The sequence below is a fragment of the Cheilinus undulatus genome, linkage group 19 (assembly GCF_018320785.1).
Source record: "Cheilinus undulatus linkage group 19, ASM1832078v1, whole genome shotgun sequence".
Taxonomy (NCBI): Eukaryota; Metazoa; Chordata; class Actinopteri; order Labriformes; family Labridae; genus Cheilinus; species Cheilinus undulatus.
This window is the reverse complement of record NC_054883.1, coordinates 12,787,257-12,811,144: the sequence shown is the minus strand read 5'-3', so window position 1 is coordinate 12,811,144 and position 23,888 is coordinate 12,787,257. Positions and strand designations below refer to the sequence as shown.

Genomic DNA, 23,888 nt, shown 5'->3' with positions numbered 1-23,888 from the left:
TACTAGCCCACAATTTGCAAAACACTTACTACTAGTAGAGCTTCAATACTACCTGCATACATAGATACATATGTACTAAATACTAAATATTTTGAGTGAATTAGTGTGCTTATCCAAAATGATACCTATACTAAAATGCAGTGTACTGCTGGCATACTCAAAACCGTCCAAGAACTGAATGTGGATCAATGGACATTTAGCCCCCTTAGTGAACGCCATATTAGTGATGTAACTTAAGGGTTCCCAAACTTTCAACCTGCAACCCCCAAAATTAAGGTGCCACAGAGAGGTGACCCCTGCTGTGCCTGAAGGTGGCTGAAGCATAGTTGAACACAGCCATGCAAATTCAAGAGTAGTCATGTGCAGACTTACATTTTTAAGGATTTTTTTTAAAAACATAAATACCACTGAAAATATTTTATCTTACATTGAACTTATTTCATGCATACATTATTACAAAAAATGGGTAAAATATAACATTTGAAATATTTTTAAATACTTGCTGTTAAGGCATCAGGTGACCCCCTCTCAGTGTCTTGCAGCCCCCAAAAGGGTCCCAAAAACCCTTACTTTGAAAACCACTGACGTAGCGGACATTGTACTGTCAGCATGCTAGCACAAGCTAACGTCAGCATCTACTAGCTCACTAGCATACTAACAACAACAGCATATTTCAATTTTTTAAAAAGCTGTTGATAAATTTCAATTTAAAAAAAAAACGTTGAAAGGAAAAAAAACTATAAATCTTAACATAAAATAAAAGTTACATGATTTTAATACTGAGTGAAAATAGCTGTCAAATTTTGAGAATAATTACCAAACGTTTGTTTAAAACCTGCTTGCTGTTAAAAAAGAAGTAGATGAAGTCAAGTGGGTTAGTTTAACTGTCGTCACTTCGTGTACAAAACGGCAATGCACTGCTCTGCCCTTCATGTACTGTTATACAGGATACGATCACAAGTTTGCGATTTGGGACAAGCTAATAGTCTAGGTTTAGCCTTATTGCAGCTCTACAGGTAACCCATAAGCAGTTAAAGAAAAGGACAAGTATAGAAACTCACACTGTTCTTTCGAGACTTGCAGAACAATAATTAAAACTTTTTTGTCAGGTTGTTTCGTCTGTTTCCCAGGAGCAATAAAGCCTGTTTCCCTTTCTGCCGGATGTAACTCCAGCTGTTACTATGGCAACGTCATGTACACAAATATGGCGGAAAAGCAACGAACTACTAGTGAGATAAATTCGAGTTACTTTTATGTATTTTCTGCTACAGTTTTGGCCAATATTGAGCATTAACGCTGACTTCTCGTGCTGTTTAATTTATGTAATAACCGCGATAACGTCAACCATTTGGCTAGCCTTTTAGCCTGATTGATATTAACTTTAGTCGATCAGCGCTTCTGTACCATGCAGGGAGGAACAGAGAGGGGGAAAACATCACCGTTTGATCCGTGTTTAAGCAGTAATAGACCCGCATCAGGAAAAACACAGGTATGAACACCTGCTGGTTAATAACAACAGCAAAAAAGCATTACTCCAATACGTAATAGCCATCTCTTTTGTAGGACATTTCTCATGTGCTAGCGAGCACTTTGAAGGACTTTTACACACAGAACATCACTGGGAAGGACACTCTTTCAGAGGTCGTCAAGACCAAGAAAGAGCACAGCAGCTGCCATGACAGATACATTAAAGAGCTCCAACAGGTAACAACAGCTGGTGCATCCTCTACAGAAGAGTCCACAGGGGAGACAAGGAAAAATGGATGGGAATCACTGCTCTAGATGCCTTCCAAGTTGGCAAATTGTATAAAAGTGCCCTTAAGGTTTCAAAGTGTACTATAGGGCGCTCTTTAAGAGGACAAAATTCAACAATGGCCTCTATGGTGCCATCTGAGTGTGAAAAATTTGGCAAAGTTTCCTCTCATGGTGGTTGAGTGGTTCTTAACTGGTGGGCTGCAACCTAGAAGTGGGTTGCAGAGCTGTTTTAAGTAGGATGCAAATATGAGGAAAGAAAGGGGGCAAGAAGTCTGTGGCCTAAAAACACAAAGTGGAAATACATCTAAACTTTTATGCTACTATTGATGAGTAAATTTTAGTGATTTATATTACACCTTATTTATGCTCTTTTCTTAAGATAACAAAACCACTTTTGCCAAGATAATGTGGTAATTTCCATTTTATTTCAGGAAAATGAAGTCAGAATAAAATATGCATAACCTTCTGTATTATATGCTATTTATTTTTTGCCTTTATTTTTTAGTATCTCTTTGTTTATTCATGTTTACTTCCAATCTAAGGCACATCCTACAACATTTCCACATTTGTATAACCAAAACATTTTACAAACTTCAGGCGCGATTTGTCATAAGTAGGTGAAGATGGGCCCTGATGCCCAATCAGTTCTCAAACTTTTCAGGGCTAAGGACTCCTTACAGGGCAGAAAATTTTCCAAAGACCCCCACATAACCCTCCACTGAGTAAAAATATGTTAACTGCCATTTTTACTCCAAGTTGCTGTATTTTAAAATCTTCAACTAATACAAGCGCTTGTCAAATTGAGTGTGGCTTCTTACTTTTTGCGATCCTTCAAGCAGCCAAATAAGAAGCCCTCTGTGCTTTTCCTGAGGTTGTGGTCAGGTTCAACATTCATGTTTCTGGCAGATGTATTCCTCACTTTTCCTTTTTATTGGAAAAAATCTTTTGTCTTGTCCTTAAACTCTGCATGCTTTGTTATCAGATGACGCTTTAGCTCGACGGGCTTCATGGCTTCATTTGCAAATACGTGAAGACACACAACACGTTTTGGTCTTCTGTCACTGTTCTCAATAAAACAAAACTCTACATAGCTGTCATCATATTGTCTCAGTTTGGCTGGTTTGGGCCTAGCATCACTTGACGAATTGGACATGCTATATTTATCCATTGTTGCTAGTCAGACCTGTACATCAAATGCATCCTGAGCAAAGTGACTGATGCGTTTGAGAACCACTGCTCTAGAGCGCCCCTTAAGTGGAAAAAACGGACAATGTGCCCTTTACAATACCCTCCAAATTGGCAACATTTGAAAAAGTGCCCTCTAAGTTTGCAAACCTTGTTAAAAAGTGCCCTATAATTTAACAAAATTTGACAGTTTCCCTGTAAGTAGGCAATATTCAACAAAGTGCCCTCTAGGGTGCCTTTGTATAAACTACTTAATAACTGCTTTATCATGGTTTTAGTCAATATTTGCAAATCTGATTATGGCAGCCTCAGAGCAGTCAAAGCCTAAGATCTTTGGTGTCGCCCCTGGGAGGTCCCAACCCCAGGTTGGGAACCAATGATCTAAGCAAACAATAACAAGATGATGACCCTCTAGGATGTCTTGTAAGTGGGAAAAATTGACAGTCCTCTCTTGGATCCTGTCTAAGAGGATAGCATTGTACAAAGTGCCCTATTTGTGCCCTATATGATTGGTGGCTGCTAATGGGGCAAAAAATCATAAAGTGCCCTCAGTGCACAAAACCCCATCAAGTTCCCTCTAAAGAGCACATGTCAAGTATTGGTGATGGGTATAATCATAACAGAAAATGTTTAATGTTGACCAGGATGTCTAACTATTTAACTTTTTTGTCTTCTGGTGCCCTGCTGCATGCATCAGGTGCCCCATTTGTTATTTTTGCCCCTGGCTCTCAACATCCTTAGTCCACCACTGCAAAAGACATATTACAGGACTATAAATCTGATTTTCTGCTTTTTCTTATCTCAATCAAACAGGCCCACTATGAATATACTCAGCGTATAAAAGAAGCTGACATGCTAGAAAGTCATATCATTCAGGCAAATGCTCAGGCTGCAGCTACAGAGAGTCAGGCCCTCGAGAGAATGAAGGAGGAGATTGGAGAGTTTAATGAGCATCAGAGCCTTCTAATGGGTGAGATGGACAGACAATCTGGAAATCTTTGCTTGGATGTACAGTGTATGGAGTGCTGAAGCATCAGTAAAATGTGTTATTTCTATTTTTCAGTTGAATCTGCTTTTTCCTGGTGTGTGGACAGCAATCTCCTGGAAAGTAACAACCTTATATCCCCACAGGACTACTTAACAAAAGAAAAACCACATTTCAAAACACCATCAGCAAGTACATGGCACTATTTGGGACTTCATTATGAATGTCTGTTTGTTTTTGGGTCACTATTTCACATGTCCTTTTCTCTGCCAGTAAAATCCAATCCTGCCAGGACCACCATCGCCCACACCATGCACGTGTCCAGGGGGCCCCAGGATGATGGCTATTCTCTAATTTCCAGTCCAGAGAAGGCTCTGAAAGAAATGAATGACTCTGATATCTCTCCGACATTTGAATCCAGCTCAGATAACGCAAAGTGGGGCAAAACTTCAAGGGAGGTGAGGAAACCTATATTGCAAATAACAAAAGGGATGAATATAGAATAGAAATGTACAGTAATGCTCAATGAACACTGTCAATTTGTTTCAGAAGCCCAACCAGACTAAACCCAAACCAAAGTGGAAGGGGGAACCAAGTGCAAGTGATCGAGAAGAAGGCTTGGGAAAACTACGTAAGCTAAAAGAGCAGCACTGCTTCCTGCGCAATCCTCGCTTCCTTCCTCCAGATGCACAGCAGGGGGGGACATCTCTCATTCGGCCTCGGACCAAAGCGGGGAAAAAGGAGAATGTGGGGAAAAGGATGGAAGAGCACAGGTACGATAAGAGGCCTAAACTACCCTCCTCTCCCAGGGCAGCAAAATAAAAAAAAGCAGGATATTGGCATAGTAAACTACCTCTGAAACCTTACTGATGAATTGTTGACAAAATACAAAAGGCTCAGGACAGATGATCTCGTTAAATATTAAACACAAAAACAGCACACCATGAGGGCAGCCAGACATGTAATTTGATGCCCTGGACAGTATGTACTCTGTCGTTAGTACATCTGCCAGGCTCTGAATCATGATAGTATTATGGGTATTTTAATTTAAAGTCATGTGTCAATTAAGCCTGGATGCAAAAAAATTGAAGTAAATGATTTTTTAAGCTGTATCACTGTATAAGCCCAAACATTGTGAAACATCAGTAACACTGAAAGCACTTTTGAAATAATCCCTTCCCTTTTTTGTTAAATATTAATCTAAGCACAGACCTCGTTACCCATAAATCCTGAGGAGATCATCCCATCTGTTTTCAGAGCAATTATCAGTGTTTGCTGTCTGACTCTGACTTATAATTGGAGGAAATCACTACAACACAATGTCATATTTGCATACAGATTGATTCTTTGGACCATCAAAACTTTTTGAATGCATTCTGACAGAAACACAGATATGTGGAGCCTTCAGAATATTAAACAATATTCATCCTGCACAGAGAGTTAAATATGCATTAAACTCAACAGCACTGCAAACATTCTGTCTGTCAACACAAAAGCAATGCTAGGGAAATGCATTCATGCCGCATTATTTATCCATACAGCTATTTAAAGTAGGGCTGCACAATAAATTGCTCTGACATCCTGGTTGCACTGTAAGCATTTAGAATAACACCTTGTGAAGACTAAATTTAGGAAAAATAATAAGGAATGTTTCTTTAAAATCTGCACTCAGTATGTCCTCATTATAACAGAGGGATAGCAGGTATGAGGATTATGCCTTAAGACCATGATGCAGTGATATAAAGAATAGTTCTGGCTTCAGGAAGGCAATTTAAGTATATAAAATATGAAGTATAGCAGATGGGCACAGAAACTTGAGTTGACCTAACATGCCATCTTTGACATTTATTAGGGCTGTCAAAATTAACAAGTTAATGTGGATTAATCCATTATCATGATTAATCTTATTAAAAATTTTAACTCAATTAACCCATCTACAGCGCAGACTGACTCAATTTTGGGTAGTTTGTCCAAGTAAGTTTACCTTAAATACACCGTTAATCTGGTAGTGACCAACCAACTCGATATGGGAGACGCTTAACAGCACGTTGGCCCTCTCGGTGGGAAATTTGAGTGCAAAAAAAACCAAGACAGAAATTTGGCCCAGTTGAATTTGTAGTTGAATAGCCCTGGCATGTATATTCCCTTCTTTCTTGTGTCTGTTTGCTTTTGCAAAATGAAATGTGATTAATATAGATTAAAAATGAATGATATTTGATCATGATTAATCTAAATCAATCCACAGCAACTCTGTGATTAATCTGATTAAAAATTTGAATTGTTTAACCGCACTAATATTTATTTACTTGCTGCTCTGCATTTTCCTTCCTGAATATTTAACAGTGTTAACATACAGTAGAGGCGTTATAGCAGGACTTATGTGTACAGTAAAAAAAAAACACTTCTTTACTTAGTTTGGATCTCTGTATTTTTCATATCAAAATTCATCCCAAAAAGAAAAAATATAATAATGTTTATTTTGCCCAATACAATTCAGCCCTAATGTATTATTCTTTGCTCAATAAGAAAGAAAGCATTTAGTACATAATTTAAATGGACCATACCAGACTCACTCTCCCAATTAGCTAATGCTTCAAAGTTCAGCTGCATTTAGCTGTTATTCTTCAAAAGTATGCCATAAGACTGACACTCATGTTTCTCTTGGACAATTCAAGACAATGTCTTTCTGGGTTCTGTGACCTCCTGGGTGAGTCGTTGTTGCACTCTTGGGGTAATTCTGGTTGGCCGACCACTCCTGGGAAGGATCACCACTGTTCCCAGTTTTCTCCATTTGTGAATAATGGCTCTGACCCTGGTTCGCTGGAGACTCATGGCCTTGGAAATGGCTTTGCGACCTTTTCCATGGCTGATAGATTTCAGTCACTTTGTTTCACAGTTGTTCTTGAATTTCTTTGGATCGTGGCATGATGTGTTTCTTGTTCTTCACTTTGTCTGACAGGTTCTATTTAAATGATTTCTTGATTCAACAAATCTGGCAGTAATCAGGCCTGGAGACTGTGGTTAATCATAGTTAACTCATGATTTAACAAGGGGAACAATTACTTTTTCACATAAGGCCAGATAGGTTTGTTTTTTTCCCTTGAAAAATAAAATCATCATTTAGAAACTGCATTTTGTATTTACGTGGGTTGTCTTTGTGAGATATTAAAATTGGTTTGATGATCCCAAACATTTAAGTGTGATAACGTGGATGCAGGTGAGCTTACTTAGGAACACTTAAAGATTCAAGTGAACAATGTTTTCCCAGCCCTAGCTCTGATCAAACTAGCAGATGAGAGCAAAACAAAAGAGGTTTGTTCTGTGTTTTTTTTTTAAATGCTGGCAGTGTTACCCAGCTCACCACTTCCTGTTAGTGTGACTTCATTCAGAACAATCAGATGGGTTTTTTTTTTGGCTCTTTTTCCTCATAGCTCCACTGATGACACTGCCCCAGTCTTCCTTGCCAAACCTTCAGTGGTAGTTTTCACTGACTACAGTGTGGGCCATGTCTATGAGGTATGTTTAAGAAGTTTCATTGTGTGACATTGCCATGATGATTAATTGTTCCCTGTAAGCAGATGTAAAGTATCATGCCATGTTCTCACTATAGACTGCTCTAGAGCTGAAAAACGTGACTTCTGCAAGCCGCCACATCCGCCTCATCCCGCCCACTACTTCTTACTTCTCTATTGGCCTGGGTGAGTTCTTCATCTTTTCAGCCTCTTTAATCCTGACTGAGGAAATCAACAAGTGTGCTAAGAGTCAGTGATGTATCAAAAAGGAATGCTGACAAAGAAGGTCATACATCTCAGGAATGCAGTCAGTGGTTTTTAACATTCATGTGTTATTATATATGCACAGTAGCACCACCTACTGAGGAAGATGGTGAACAACACCCACATTACACAGAGAAAATCCATAAATTAATTTGTTTTGATAGGGAGATTTCCAGGTGATGGGGGCGTTGTTGCACCAGGGATGAGTTGTAAGTACACAGTGCGATTTGCTCCAGACTCCCTGGGTGACTACGAGGACTTCATTGTGGTTGAGACCCAGGCTGAACAACTGTTTGTGGTACCTATCAGAGGCATACGACCCCCTCCAATGCTAACTTGTGAGTTCCATTACCGCACACTAACTCTACACTGTTGCCATACTCATCAGTGTCATTCACCAGTGATACTCTTCACTCTGATTTCTATGCAGTACCAAGAGCTCTGGACTGTGGTTACTGCCTTGTTGGAGGAGTGAAGTTTGTGGAGTTTTTTTGCCAAAATGTTGGGCTCAGCTCTGGAACATTCTGCGTCATCCCCAAGAATCAGTGGCCCGCCTCGAATCTCAGGGTAAAAATCTACATCACACGCTATCTAAGAGACACTAAGTCTGTTTTACAGGCAATTTAACTCAACAAAAGATATAAATACACTTTTTTTCTGTTTTTCTAAAGTCTGTAGACAGATGTTTCTTCAGTGAGCAGCCACCCTTTGCAATTAGCCCGTCTCTTTTTGTTCTGCAGCCCGGAGAGGCCATTGTAGTAGAGGTGAGTGTGCTATGAAGCTGAATGAAAATATGTACAGGTTATAAGTTATATACAAGTGTCATGATACCAGGACTTTAAAATCAAACCATTCTGATACCACAGCAATGGAAATTGAACATATGAGCTCAGGGTACAACTTATTATTAGTGGGGATGCTGAGTAATTATTATTATTTTTATTATTATTATTTTGTTATTATTATTATTATTATTATTAGTAGTAGTAGTAGTAGTAGTAGTCATACTTTTTTAATATTTGATATTTATTTCTGCAGCCACTTAATTGAAAATGGTATGCATATTGGCAGCACTAATGATTATCATTAGTATGATTATTTTCATTTAGTAAGGACTAGGGATGTAACGATATGAAAATTTCATATAATGGTTATTGTGACCAAAATTATCACGGTTATCATTATTATCGCGGTATTGAATTTAGCAGGGTTTCAAAGTGTGGTAATCAAACACGGTTTTAACGATAATTAAAATTTGTAATGGTATTACTAACCTTCTCGTATTTTACCATGTTTTATAGTGATACCGGTTATCGTTACACCCCTAGTAAGGACATGAACAGTGCTTCCTGTACTTCCCCCCCTGTAGGATGTGATCTAATATGTTCAATCATCTTCTGTTTTCTTTTTTTCCTCTGGCTTTATGTTAATTCTGTGTAACTTCTTAATATATACAGTTTTAAACTTTCCCTGAGCATAAAATATATATATTTTTTTAAAAGGCAAAAAACTCAAACTGAAAGGTTACAGATAGAAGTTTGCAATTAAGACAGTGAGAATGAGTTTGCATGCAGTTTAGGATGGATTGATTTCTCTCCTTAGCACCTTCCTTGTAAAATAGAAGTAGTTTTAATAAAGCTTCTGCACTTTTTGATTTTGTCGTTCATTGAACCTCCTAAGGCTCTGTGTGCACACGTGAAGACACTACATTTTTTCCTACAACATAGTAATAAATCATTACATTAGAATTTCTGAGGTAACTTCCCAAAATGTCTATAGAAGTTTAGGGGATTTGCTTAAAATGTTTGGATAATTTGCTATGAAATTTTTAGGAAAATTCATGAAAATCTTAAGCAGTATGTTTAGATATTTGAGTGGGATTTGTTTGGAAATTTTAAAGTATTTTCCTGGAAATGTTTGTATAATTTTGAGCATTTCATTGGAGGTTTTGAGACTTTTTTTTTTTTTTTTTACTTTTTGGCGTTTTCATGGGGATTTGATTGGAATTCTTGGGGGGAATTTGAAAAAAAATTTAATAAAATGGGACAATAAGACTCAGTGGTGGACTTATTTCACATTACTGTGAATCATGGGAGACATTGTAGTGGCTTCAATAAAGTGTGCTGAAAGTGACAATAAAGCATGCAATTTAGAAAAAAATAGACCTTAATTGTGTCATGATTATCGCATTAGTGTTGAAAGTCCTTTTTTTATCAGTATTTTTATTATATTTTATTTAGATTCTAGCACCATAAGATAAATCTTTTTTCATTTACAATACAGGGCTGCATTTATCAACAAAACAGACTATAAAAGATGTTTCTATAATACTAATTGTTAATCTATAAACAGTGGGTTTACATTTGCTTTAGTTGCTCAGTATATAAAGGTTGTAGCTATAAGTAAAAGTTAGATTATTTTGTACAAGCTGAGAAACTGCATTGCCAACATGGATCAGTCAAAAGTTAAATTCAAGTAAAATCAGTCAAATTCCAGTAAAGTTGCCAGTAGAAGTATCTTTTAAAGAGATTCAAGAGTGTACATATTGTCCGATAATTATTTTTGTGTATTTTTTTGTGTTTACAGGTTGTTTTCTTCCCCACCACTGCTGAGAAAAGCAGTCAGACTTTCACAATTGTTTGTGACAACTGCCAGGTTAAAGACATTTCAACTGAAGGTAACTCATGAGCCATGACTGTTATAACATGTGCTTTAAATTTTCCATAGCATGCAGTCAAATTGACTTATTGTGATGCTGATCCTCCATAATGTGAGTCTGTATGTTTCCTAGGGGAGGGCCAGCTGATTGCCCTGGAGCTTGTGTCAGTATCTGGGCAGAAGGAGCCTCCTGTGTTAGGAGAAGCACATGACCTCACTGCAGAACATTTTGTCCGTTTCAGCCCATGTAATCCTCACTCTGTTCAAGAGAAGAAACTTATAATTAGAAACAATGTGTGAGTCAAACACCTCTGTAATACATCATCACAAAGACAAGTCAGGGATACAAGTTGAAAATGTTTTTCCGTCACTTCATAACTCTGCAAGTCTCTCTCTGTCTGTCTCTGGCTGAAGCCACCTGGAGCTGCCTTACCAGTGGCAGATCATGAAACCCAACCTGCGTCCTCTGCTTCCAGGGGAAACCCCAGAGCCCTCCCACATCCAGTTCCACCCAGCCACAGATGATGTCTTCCAAGTCAGCCCCACGACAGGGGTTCTGCCTCCCTGCCAGGAAGTAGAGTTTCTGCTGACCTTCAGTCCTAACGAGGTACACAAGAACCACTTCCCCAGTGAGCACTTACTGTGCCAGGTAAAATGGGGTTTGCCTGTCCAAGATGGTTACAACATTAAACCCTCTTAAAAAATAACTTATTGTATAATTTTGATAATTTTAGGCTTATAGGGAGGACTAAAAGTAGAGTAACCCCGGCCTGTATACTGCCAGACCTGTTGAATCTGTCTGGCAAAGTAAAGTATGCTAAAAGATCTCAAAAAGCAACACATCATATCATGATCTAAAGAAATTCAAAAGCTGACGAGATTCAAAGCCATTGAAATCCTTCAGTCTAGAAAGGCTTACAAAACCATTTCTAAGGCTTCCAGACTCCAGCGGGCCACAGTGAAAGTCATTATCCACAAATGCGAAAAATCAGCAAGTCTACCTCTGATTGGCTTAAAAAAGGAAATTAAGGTTTTTGAGTGCCCAGACATACATCTAAGATGCTGTAGCACGACCTTGAGCAGGCCCTTCATGCTATAAAACCCTCCAGTGTGGCTGAATTCACACAATTATGCAAGAAAAGTGGGCCAAAATCCCTCCACAGTGGTGTCTTAGACTTCTTGTCAGTTAGTGCAAATGCTTCCCTGTAGCTGGTGTGGCCAAGGGTGGCACAACCAGTTATTAGTTTAAGGGGGTTATTACTTTTCCAAATAGGGCCAGGTAGGTTTGGAGGCATTTTTTCCCTTAAAAATGAAAATCATCATTTAAAAACTGCATTTTATTGACTCAAGTAATCTTTGTCTAATACTTAAATTTGTTTGATGATTTGAAACATTTGAGTGTGACAAATACAGAAACAAAAATAAAGAAATCAGGAAGGGGCACTGTATTTTTAAAGGTCTTTTCAATGGAAAAATAAGCACTGGGTTAAACAACAGAACAAAAATCTGGGCAGTTGTTATGTCACAAGGTATGCTTTAAGAATCCTGTATGCTCTTCATTTATTGTGTGTTTTCTGCCCTATTTAAAATGTTTTTTTTTTATTTTTTAGTTAAAGGATTTCCACAGTGTGTGTCACTTAGTCCTGAGGGATGTCCCCGAGCCACCACCAGAGCCCAGTGAAGACGGGTAAAACTGTGCTAAAAACCTTCATATCACATGTTAAGTTTACTAACGAAAGCATATATGGCTTGTCTTTTTATCTTACGAAGTGATAAATTGTTTCTGTTTGTAAAAATCAAGTGTCCTTCAGCCTGTACGCACTGGATTCAAGGTGAGCGATGTCATCGTCATGGAGATAGAGGTCAAGGGGACAACGGAGCCATACCAGGTCTTACTGGACCCCTATGCTGTCAACATACCAGGGGAAGTTTTTATTTGTACAGCCACTCGCAGGCGGTTCAAGGTCATTTAAGTGATTTATCTGAATTTTAACTTTTATTTAAATATTTAAGATTTTGAACTTATCACTTTTGTGTGTGTTTCTTGTTTGTTCCAGATGTGGAACCATAGCAAAACCTGCATCTTTTATCAGTGGGAGAGATTGAACAGCAGCAGCCACATCATAGAAGTAGAGCCCCCTACTGGTAGCATAGGTGTGCCACACTAAACAGTGTAAATTGATACAGATAAAGCTCTTTAATTGGTTTCATAGACAGTATGTAATCTGGTTGATTGACTGGGTGTTTATTATTTGACTGATTTGTCTGTTATGGTTTTGGATCTAGAGGAGAACGAGTGCTTTGATTTCGAGCTGATTGTAACTGGATGGAAACCAGAGAAAGTTGTGTCCAGTCTGGTTTGCCACATAGAGCACTGTCACAAGCCCGTAACTCTTCCTGTAAAAGTCTCCTTTAAGGTGAGAATGAATCCCAACACAATCACCAAACTACCCCTATATTTTATTGCTACAAGGTAAAAAGTATTTACGTTGAAATACAGTTTAAAACCTGATTAAAAAGTAGACCATTCATATTGATTTGACTTGATTTGTATTGCAATACTCTTTTTGACCTCTAGAAGGTGCTATTTCTTCCATCTTCAAATGTTTTACATCAGTATCGCTTACCAGTGTAACTTACTAAGAGAATGGTATGTATGGTATAATAATGGTATTGAATGCCATGGCATTGTATCCTCTTGCTGTGTATCATTAGTTGAGTGAACAGTTACACCCCTATGTTCTATTCCACATACGTGGTTTGTAGCTGATCCATTATTTGTTCTGCTCTTTGGTCAGGGTCCCATAGTGATCCTGAGTGTGCCAGGTGTGGACTTTGGGCTCATTAAATTAGGTGAACAGACGCAGACCACGCTGCTCCTGACTAACATCACTCAACTGGAGGCAAACTGGATGCTGAAGGAGAAGCTTAATATTCAGCGAGACACACAGGTGTTGACAGCTTTAAAACTTGGTGCAAGCATAGTTTTAGTGGGGTTGTATGAGGCATTTCGTGAATACAACCCCAATTCCAAAAAAGTTAGAATATTTTATTCATAATAGAAAATAAACAGCAAATCAGATGTTGAAACTGAGACATTTTACCATTTCATTAATTTTTTTTAACTTATTTTGAATTTAATGTGTTGAGAAGCATCCCCCAAAAAGTAGGGACAGGGCCATGTTTATCATAGTGTAGCATCTTCTCTTCTGTCAACAACAATGTGTAACCGTCTGGGCAGTGAGGAGACCAGTTGGTGGAGTTTGGGGAGAGGAATGTTGTCCCACTCTTGTCAGATGTAGGATTCTAGCTGCTCAACAGTCCTCTGTCTTCCTTGCCAGAGTTTTTGTGTCATGATGCACCGAATGTTTACTGTTGGTGAAAGGTCCAGGTTAGCACCCAGACCCCCATGCTGCAACGCCACGCTGTTGTGATGGATGTGGTGTGTGGTTTAGCATTGTCCTGCTGAAATATGCAAGGCTTTCCCTGAAAGAGACGTTAAGGGTTAGGGTTCTAAAACCTCTGTATACTTTTCAGCATTGATTGTGCCTTTCCAGATTTGTAAACTGCCCACACCTACACGCTAGTGCAACCCCATACTATCAGAGATGCAGACTTTTGAACTGTGTGATGATAACAAGCTGGATGGTCCCTCTCCCCTTAAGACACCATAGTCCATGGTTTCCAAAAAGAATTTCACATTTTGACCACAGAACAGTTTTCCATTTTTGCCTCAGTCCACTTTAAATGAGCTTTGGCCCAGAGAAGATGGTAGTGTTGTGGTTGTGTTGTTCACACAGTTACTTAATGCAGTGCTGTCTGAGGGCAGCATCTAATATTGACATTTGGCTTTGTCCCTCGTGCACAGAGATTCTCTGGATATTCTGAATCTTCTGATGAAATTATGTGCTGTTTTTAATCAGTAACACTACTTTAACAGCCTTATGTTGCCCATCTCAACTTTTTGAGATGTTTTGCTGCCAACAAATTCAAAAAGATCTATTATTTCTCATGAACTGGTAGAATTCCTCAGTGTAAACTATTGATATGTTGCTCCTTTCTGAGTAAAATATGGATTTATAAGATTTGCAAATAATTTCATTCTGATTCTATTTGAATTTCACAGTGCCCCAACTTTTTTGAAATTGGGGTTGTAAATAGTAAATGTATTTCTCCTGGAAATGTAGGAGGTGCTGGTCAGATGGAGGAGCATGTATATGTTGCAGTTAAAGGAGAAGAATCAAAACAAAAGCAGCTTGCTGAGGGAAATGTACAGCGCCGAGAATTTTCTATATAATTTACTTTGACATTGTTTATAGGCCGTTTTTTTCATAAGAGTGACTAAACTGAATACCCCATCTCTGCATTTTTTAGCCCAGCTTCTGTGCCAGCACTCCGACTGGTATCTCTAACTGTACTTAGCTGACCAGCATCTCCTCTGACTAACACATTTATTACTGACAAGTGCTACATACATCCCCTTTTAAAAACACCAGACTACCCCTTTAAATCTCTCCTTGTTGTTTAGATCATAGTGAAGCCATGCTCAGGTGTGCTGCCCCCCTTGGCCTCCTGCAGTGTGGATGTGCTGTTTATCCCACATTTCTGTCAGCAGTATGACTCTGAGCTGGAGCTGACCGTTGAGAACGGAACAGGATGGTAAGGATGCTTCGCCATTCTTCTCTCTAAAACGTTTTTTCTTAACACAAAAATGTATGTATACTCGACAGCTGGAGCCTGCAAACTGTTAGTGGTGCAGAGGGACCAGAGCCCTGACAATAATAATGATGCTAATCAGTGACAGTTTCCCACTGAGAACAAGTAACACTGCCTGTGTGTGTTCTTTGCAGTCACCTGTCTGTGCGAGCAGATGTGCAGTCTCCTCAGGTGTGTCTGCTCAACTGTGAACTGCTCCTGTCTGAACTCTACATCGGAGTTCCTGCCAATTCATCTGTAACACTTTACAACCAGACCCCGCTGCCTACAGACTTCAGCTGGATGGTATACTAGCATCATTACTATTAAATTCACTGTATTAGAAGAATTGTTCAAAATATCTTAGAATGTATGTTTAGATAAATTGTAAGACATTATTTTATTATACTGTGATTAGAAGGGTAAATAACAGGGAGCAGATAGCCTAGTAGATAGTTAGATAGCCTAGTAGCTAGTTCTAGCTCTCTAATTCAGATCCAGCCTCTGGATCCTTTCCTGCATGTCATTTTCAGGGATCAATAAGAAAAATGTTGTCTTCACCAAAAATGACACCATTATGTATTAGAATTGCTCTTATAAAATGTGCTTAAAACTGACTAATGATTTACATAACTTTCCCCAAAAAAGGCTCAGCTGCAGGGTAAACAAGCTGAACTGTGCACAACCAGTTTTGAACCCTCCTCTGGTACTCTGAGTCCTAATGCAAGCATGGACATCACAGTTACCTTTACCTCTCACACAAATGTAAGTAAAAGTCTTAAGCACACCAGGAACTAACATAATCTTCCTCTGAAATGGGCTAAAAGAGGCATTAATTATACTTTTCCCCCTCATTTTTCCAGTTGGAGCTGACTGAAGTGGCTGCTCTCTGCGAGGTCCAGGGGATGAACTCTCCTCTTGTTCTTGGCATCGTTGCTTCCAGAACCAAGAAGCTCAGCGTGTCCTATTCTCTGCCTTCTGTGGGGTACCGACTGTATCTATTACCTAGGCAACTTTCACATCATTTCACAGCACTGAGACATTATAACTCCAAATATGACTTATGTTTTTGCTTTAAGCTCTTCTGAGGATGATGAGAACCCCTCAACGCTGTTACTAGACTTTGGAGTTGTAGTTTTGAGGAGATCTGCTACCATGCAGTTGCTGATTACCAATCAAACTGCCATCGCCGCTCCTTTCACTGTGGACGTGGAGTATTTCACCTGCCATGCCTCGAAGCCAAATAACCAATCAGAAAAACGGTAAAGAGATCATCTCACTGAGCTGAATAATCGATGGACTTATTTGCAGCAAATATGACAACAGCTGTTTTTGAATCCCAGATTTACATACACCAAGAAGCCGCTTCACTCAGTTCAAGCTAAGAAGTTGGAAGAAAAAGCACACAAGGGTATGCTTCTACTTTAATTCAAACCGATTGAGAGCACTGTGCAGATTGTGATTGTGTTTCTGTTTCCAGAGTTTGTGAGCAGCCTGCTGGCTGATGGTAAAGGTGCAGCCTTCTTCATCGAGCCACACTCCGGGATTTTAGAACCCTATGAGCGCCGCACTGTGGATGTCACTGCTTACACTGACATGTGGGGGGAATACAGAGATCACCTTGTATGCAAAGTATGTTTACTGCAGCAATTACAACAAATGGCATTATTCTTAAAGATTTTCTCTGAACTCTCGCTCTATTTAGACATGATAAATGATCATAACATTTTTTACAGGTTGGGGATCTTGAAGCCACACTCCTTCCCATGCAGATGACTGTTAGAGGATGCCCTCTCTACTTCCAAATGACGGGCCCGCAGCCAGACAACCAGACCCAGGGACCAACAATACAGTGCGTCTGTTTTTCCTGTTCCATTCACCATCACATTTCTGATAATGGCTTTCATGTTTGTGTTTGATCTTTTTTTTTTTTTTTTACATTATTAGTTTTGGATCTCATGTGTCTGGAGGTGATACTGTATCTCGTTGTCTTCGCATCAACAACCCCTCCATGTTTGGTTAGTACAAAGTTTAGCGGAGTTATTTAAAAGGCTACCTTTGTTATTATTTTGACTACTAATAGATCTCTGAATTGTTGAAATTGACCGTTTTTGTGTCTGAATTGCAGTTCCTGCCTAAGTTAAGTAAAAATGATGAACAAGTCCTCATCATTCATACAAAATTAATTGGGGTATTTTCTATGGAAGCCCTGAGCAGACATGAATACATTTTGTTTACTCTGTTCTGTAATTACTAATTACTACCTTAGTTCTTGCCTGCTTATATGCAAGTTGTGTTTTGATATAATTTTGAAATTGTCCTATATTTATGACTGGTTTTTATTTTATATACAAACTTCTAAATATCTTTTATTTAGTGTTTGGCTGAAATCATAAGTGAGAAAAGTCCTCCTGGAGTATGGTTTAATTTGTGTTTTTGTCCCACTAAAGTTAACGTCAGTGTTGTCCTGTATGATCAAACAAACTAGTTTTTTCTGTGTATTTTGAAGTTGACTAATCATTATTTATGAATGCCAGATATTTGCATTGACTGGGAAACCTATAACATTGATGGGAATGACCATAAACTGATGGCATCTGGAGAAACCTCTCCAGTCAATGATGCTGAAGGCGATAAGATGTGCAGTGGTGACTCTAGGCATTCTGATGGCAACACTGAAACAGCTGGAGAAGGAGGCCCTGAGGAGACAAGTACCCCAGTCCAAAGCAGCACTGTTACTGTGTGTAATAGTACAGCACAGGTACAGAATAAGAAAATTTATCTCATTACCACTGGGCAAAAGAAATCTCATGGCTGCCGTACAATTCATTCTTTATCCTTTGGCTCCATCTTGTTGTTTTAAGGGTGAGAAAGAGATGGAATATGTATGCAAGAATGACAAAGAGGAGGAAACATCCAACCTCTCAGATTACCCATACTGCATCACACCTCAGCAGATGGTACGTGGATTACATTTAAGACATATGTGCCCATTCAACCTCCTAAACAGTTTTTTTTACCTGCATTAATAATGTTTTCTTTGTTATTTGTATTTATAGGTAATTCCAGCAAAAGGCAGCAGTACAGTCCACATTTCTTTCACTCCTTTGACTCTCTCTGGGTCCGTTTGTGAGTCCAAATGTGTGGGCTTAGCTCTGGGCTTCCTAAGTCTAGACTCTGAGGTAACATGGTGGTAACACTTAAAACACAGTTTCAATTTTAAATCCTTAGAAATTTGTAGAGCTCTTAGAGAAACATGGACTGATGTTTTCACATTCCTGGTGCACACCCACACAAAGTTTTAGTTCTGGTAGTTCCAGACACAGCATGTAAATTACTGCTGTGGAAACACTGAGTGTGTAGCTTTCTATGTGCAACTGAAAGGAAACCATTTCCCTTTACAGGCTCTGTAGAAAATGAAGCAGCAGAGCAGTATGATGCACTTAAAATCCCCTTGTTATGTTGTGTTTACAGATGGCTGCCTGTGTCCCAGGTAAAGTTACAAGAGCTCAGGGTTTGGATTTGGAGCCTGTCAGGATAGAACTACAAGGAGCCGTTAAGCCTGCACTGTAAGCTATTGCAATCATCATATTTACATCCCTACATAACAACAAACCCTCAGTGCTGCTTAGAGAATTTATGATTCCTGAATTAAAACAAGCTGATTCTGGGTAAAAGCAGCTCAGAGGTGGTCTGATTAAGTTGCATATCATCCTCTTGGCTCCCTGTCGCTGCAGGCTGTTGGTGCAGATGGAGGAGGACGAGGGGGTGCTGGAGTTTCGAGCTTCTGCTGCTGATTTACTGAAATCAGGAGAATCAAAGGAGGAGGTCTGCATGAAAAACCCACAACAAAAAGTTCACAGTGCTGTGTAATATTTCTCTGCAGTGCTACTTATTGGTCTTTTTTCTTGTTTCTCTAGCTAATAGTAAATGAATTTGACACCACACAAAACTTCCAGCTGAAAAACAACACAGATATGCCCCTACATTTCAAACTGGGGTGCCAGCTGCCATTTTTAGTGCTCAAGCCGCAGCCTCGAGCATTCACCAGTACCTCCAGTAACCCACCTACTGGTGACAGCCAATCTCTGGTGCTGACGCCACAACGCAGCATGCATGTAAGAATGAAAACTGGAGATACAGTAGCAGGATGCTCTGTTTTCTTTCTGATCACTTCATAAAGCTTGTCTACTTTTCTCCCAGGTTAAAGTGGCTTTCCATTGCTCCCTGTCCCTCCTGGACCATGCAGACAAAGAAGATGAGGGAGTCCCACTTGGGGTGACACTGATCACTGGTAAAAGTGGGCAGAGGAAGCTGAGGTTTCAGCAGAACCTCCTGATTCATTACAGCAACAACACACTGCAGGTCAGGGGGAGAAAACTGGGAAAAACTGTTGAATTTATGGATAATGACATCTGACCTCACAGAGTTCTTTCCTACTTCTCTCTGAACAGACGGTGCCTCTCCGAGCTCACTTGGATCTTGCTACGATACGCCTGTCCACTGATTCCATTGACTTTGGATTCTGTTATGTGGGCCAGACAAAGACAGTAGAAGTCTACCTATACAGCCATGGAGCACACACTTACTGGAAATCAGTTTTAGGTAACTATTGAACATCTCCTTCATTCTTTTGGCATTAAATATAATGATTATGTATCATGTCCCTGTTTGTTTAGGTCAAAAATCATTCATTTTTACACTAATGGTGTTTTGTGATGACAGTTTTCATCATAGACCCTAATAGTCCAATAGTGGTGGCCAGTTTTAAATCAACACACTATTTCCTTGAACCATAGAGTCTGCCACAATATGATTTTGATTTGATACAAAGGGTCCTGTGATTGATTTCAGATGGTGATGTTTCTTCTACTATTCATTTGGGGCAGAAGCCCATCAACCTTACCAAACTGCCCATTCCTCCAAAATAAAGACACATATTAGACACATAAGTCTTGTATCAAGATTGATGTTTGCACAGTTTTTGTGCTTACATTTATGCCAGTGGAACTCTTCAGCTATGGACTCAGCAGCTTTTATGCTCCATGCATCTTAACAGTCTTTAACCCCACTCTGTGATTTTGCATGTGCTTCTGCTTCGTGGCTGTGTTGCTGTTGTTCCTAAATGCTTCCACTCTCCATAATATGACTTACAGTTGACTGTGAAATATTCAGCAGGGATGAAATTTCACAAACCATCTAATTGCAAAGGTTGCATCCATCACAGTACCAAGCTTGAAGTCACTGAGCTCTTCCGAAAGACCCACTTTGTTTCACAGATGTTTGCAAATGGAGACTGCATGGCTTAGTACTTGATTTTATACACCTGTGGGTCTCGTTGAAACACCTGAATGAAATAAATAACATGTGTGGCCAAATACTTTAGTCCATATACCGTACATTTTAAGAATCCTGGTAGATTTTTTAAATCCAGCACATAAATTTGCCTGATGGCGTCACAGACCCAATGTTCTAACCTTGGGTGTGTGATGCCATCAGGCAAATTGATGTGTTCTTTTTTTGTCTAGGAGGATGGAAGCTGTCTGCCCAGAGCAGTGTATTACTGTCTGTTGGTTTAAAAAAAATGTGGTGTGAAGATGTCCATCAGAGTTTTCCATTACTGCGAGGTCCAAAAAGGCTATTGCTGCTGGGTCATATTGTAAGCTGAGTTTCAGACAGTCATTGGTAGCATTCAAGTATTCATAAAATGATTGTAGTTCTAGTTCTGTACCAGGAAAAATGAAAATGAGATTATCTACAGTATATAACGAATATAGAACTTGATCTTATCTTTGTAGTAATTGAGTAAATATAGTAAAGTAAATATATTTCTCTTCTCATACTCCCATAGGTGCATGAAAAGATTAGTAAGGCTGGGGGTATAGCAGGCTCCCATAGCTGTACCTTTCTGTTGTTGATATAGATCATCTTGAAAAAGAAAGACATTATTTTTTAGTGTCCATTCAGTGAGTTTTAATATAAAGCTAATAGGTTGCATACTTCCTGTGTGGTTGGGTTTCCCCACCCAACTAAAATTAGTTGAAAAGACGTTAAAAAAAAAAAAAAAAACGTCTCCACTTATGTCTAAACATATCTAGATTTAATTGAAAAGTGAAAGGTGAAAAGCTGGAATTTCCAGGTGGTAGAAAAGACATCTCTGTAAAGACATCGCTGTAATTTGGTCATATTTTAAACAACTATTATTGGGCTAAATTTGGACCAAATCAGATGGACAAAACATAGCCCAATTTTCAACGACTATCTTTTGACTGAATTAAGGCTATGATGGACTGACTAGAAAAAAAAGTCTAAATGACTTCAGGTGTTTGGTGGGTAAAAAAACAGGCACATCAGAACAAAAACAGAAAAAACCCTTTTATCGAAATTAGTCCGTTTTGTAATACGTCCGTGCTTGCCTGTGTGTTTTACTCTTTGTGCTTGTAGAGTCAGATGTGTTCAGTGTGACGCCAGACTTTGGCCTTCTGAAGTCCAAAGAGCTTCATGTCAGCAGCTGCTGCCAGTTTCTTCAGATCAGCTTCACTCCCAGGTATCAAACAACGAAAAACAGGAAGAAATCTTAATATTTTGCTATTATATCCCCAAAATACTGTTTTACCTTTGTTTCAGTGAGGACAGAGAGTTCAGCTCTACTGTGTTGATCCAGTCTCCCCTGGTGAAGACCCCCCTCACTCTGCAGCTCCAGGGAGCAGGATCCTTCAATGAAATGCACAAGTCGAACTAGACACTCTGAAAGAAGACTGTCATATATTCACAAAGCTGCTGTTTCACCTGCTTTCCTTCAAAAAGTGATTGCCTATTTATAATAATGTAAATAAAGGATCAGTTTTCACAAGGGGCTTCTCAAAAGAGTCTTGTGTTTTCTGTAGACTTTGGAAAAGCGTTTTTCCTCTTATGTTTGTTTATATTAAGCAGTTATCACAGGAAGAAAATAAAGGGCGACACAGCAGTGGCTCCTCTCTGCTGAGAGTCTCCGTTTTGCCCAGCTTTTTCTAAAAAGTTTGATCCCCTCTTCTCTAGCTTTCCCAAGGAGCTCACCTGTCTGCTAATGACCTTATTGATTTCCAACAGGTCGATTTCAGCCGCGAGTCACCCTGAGGGGGGTTATGGATTTTTTTTCTGGAAGACCTTTTTAGTGAAGCTTAAAGATCAAAAAGGAGAGGGATAACTAGAGCGCACACGCTCATTCTTACACTTTCTGATTACAAGCTTGGTCTGGCACTGCAGGGAAGAAAGAGGCTGGTTCGGTAAGCTTGATGCTACCCAATCCCTCACCTGAATGAAGTTTACTCAAGTTCAAGTTCATTCATGCTTCTGCTCTCATGATACCATACAATACAGATGATACCATAAGTAATACACTGCAAAATACACTTTTTCAGGCCTTTCTAACAAAAATAGGTTCCCCTGGCTGTTCAGCATCCTCCTAAGAATCAGAGAAAATCCTTTCCTCTCCCCTCTCTTTCTCCACATTTCAGAAAATGTGTGCTGAAACAAGCTGTTCTCAGATTTTCCCTTCATGATGTCATGTGGGGAGTTAGCCCTGCCCCCACTTTCAGTTGGCCCTCCGCCCTTGGAAGAAAGTTCCGCCCTCCTCTCCTGATCAAGAGGAGGATCAGGAGAGCCACATCCATTTCCTGTGAGGGGTGGAGTCATGGGCGGAGCCAGACTTCTCATTAACATTTAAGGCCACACAGAAACAGCTCGTTCTGAGCAGGACTGAAACAGAGGGCTTTTTAGACATGCACAAGTCCAATACTAGGGTGTTTTTTCAGCAACAAACTTCACAGGCATGTTTTTAGGACCTCTGAGACCAATATAAACTTGTCTTAAAGGGGTACAATATTTGACCTTTAACACCTGTTCATTAAAGGTTCAAAGCTGTCTGATGACTGTCCTCAACACATCCTACCTCTCTTCACAGACCACTCTTGAATCTCTAAAATGATGTTGCAGAAATGATTAGAAACATAAACACACAAGCACCCACACAGTGTCTCTAACAGCCGCCTGCAGTGTTTGTCAACAGCACAGTTCAGTGTTACAGACATAGTCAAGCGCTGCAAATCCACACAGAGATGCAAATGTCCAATTAATATTCACTGCACTGAGGCAGTCGTACACAGAGAGGGCATGTCTGATCACAATAAAACAGAGCTGTGTGGAACTAATCAGAAGAGTGCATTGCTGTCGCCAAGGTCAAAGGAGCATTTGATATTCTCTTAGTCTCTCTAATAAACATGAGAAAGAGGAGTGGACAACCCTGGGTTTACATTTAATGTCTCTGGTGGACATTTTTGTTTACTGTGATGTTTTATTAGACTGACAAGAAGACAGTTTTTTGCTAAATGTACTAAATGTAACAATACACTATGACATTTGTATTCAAATTAAACGCAAGATATGTGTGCCTTAATGAAAGAAAAACTCAGTGAAAACACCCCTAATCTATGCACCAAATAACTGCTGATGAGTTACATAACCCACCATCTTCAACAGACACAGCGATGTCTGCGCATGCAAGCTCAAGGGACAACAGGGATACTTAAATAGAACCTGTCTGACAAAGTGAAGTAGGCTAAAAGATCTCAAAAAGCAACACAACATGCAACAATATGAAAAAAATAAAGAACAGATGAGAAGCAAACTCACTGACATCCATCAGTCTGGAAAGGGTTGCAAAGCCATTTCTAAGGCTTTGGCGAATCATGGTGAGAGCCGTTACCCACAAATGGAGAAGACTTGGAACAGTGGTGAACCTTCCCAGGAGCAGCCGGCTTAAGAGGACGCATCTGTGGTTTATCCAGGAGGTCACA

General features: G+C 39.4%; 1 protein-coding gene across 1 annotated transcript; it reads left to right on the top strand.

The window, feature by feature from the left end:
- The first annotated feature begins 1,204 nt into the window (after positions 1-1,204).
- dlec1 (DLEC1 cilia and flagella associated protein) lies at positions 1,205-21,898 on the top strand. Its single transcript, XM_041814698.1, has 39 exons — positions 1,205-1,229; positions 1,386-1,489; positions 1,564-1,704; positions 3,754-3,910; positions 4,004-4,117; positions 4,199-4,383; positions 4,475-4,698; positions 7,357-7,441; positions 7,536-7,623; positions 7,866-8,039; positions 8,132-8,268; positions 8,373-8,465; positions 10,288-10,378; positions 10,493-10,655; positions 10,774-10,966; positions 11,970-12,046; positions 12,161-12,323; positions 12,417-12,513; positions 12,646-12,776; positions 13,158-13,310; positions 14,888-15,018; positions 15,210-15,360; positions 15,703-15,819; positions 15,918-16,039; positions 16,134-16,316; positions 16,398-16,465; positions 16,535-16,686; positions 16,791-16,906; positions 17,002-17,072; positions 17,592-17,815; positions 17,919-18,014; positions 18,114-18,236; positions 18,529-18,623; positions 18,792-18,882; positions 18,975-19,172; positions 19,258-19,419; positions 19,509-19,659; positions 21,499-21,601; positions 21,682-21,898. The coding sequence occupies exons 1-39, from the start codon at positions 1,205-1,207 to the stop codon at positions 21,794-21,796; spliced, it is 5,064 nt and encodes a 1,687-aa protein (XP_041670632.1). The 3' UTR covers positions 21,797-21,898.
- Positions 21,899-23,888: the final 1,990 nt, after the last annotated feature.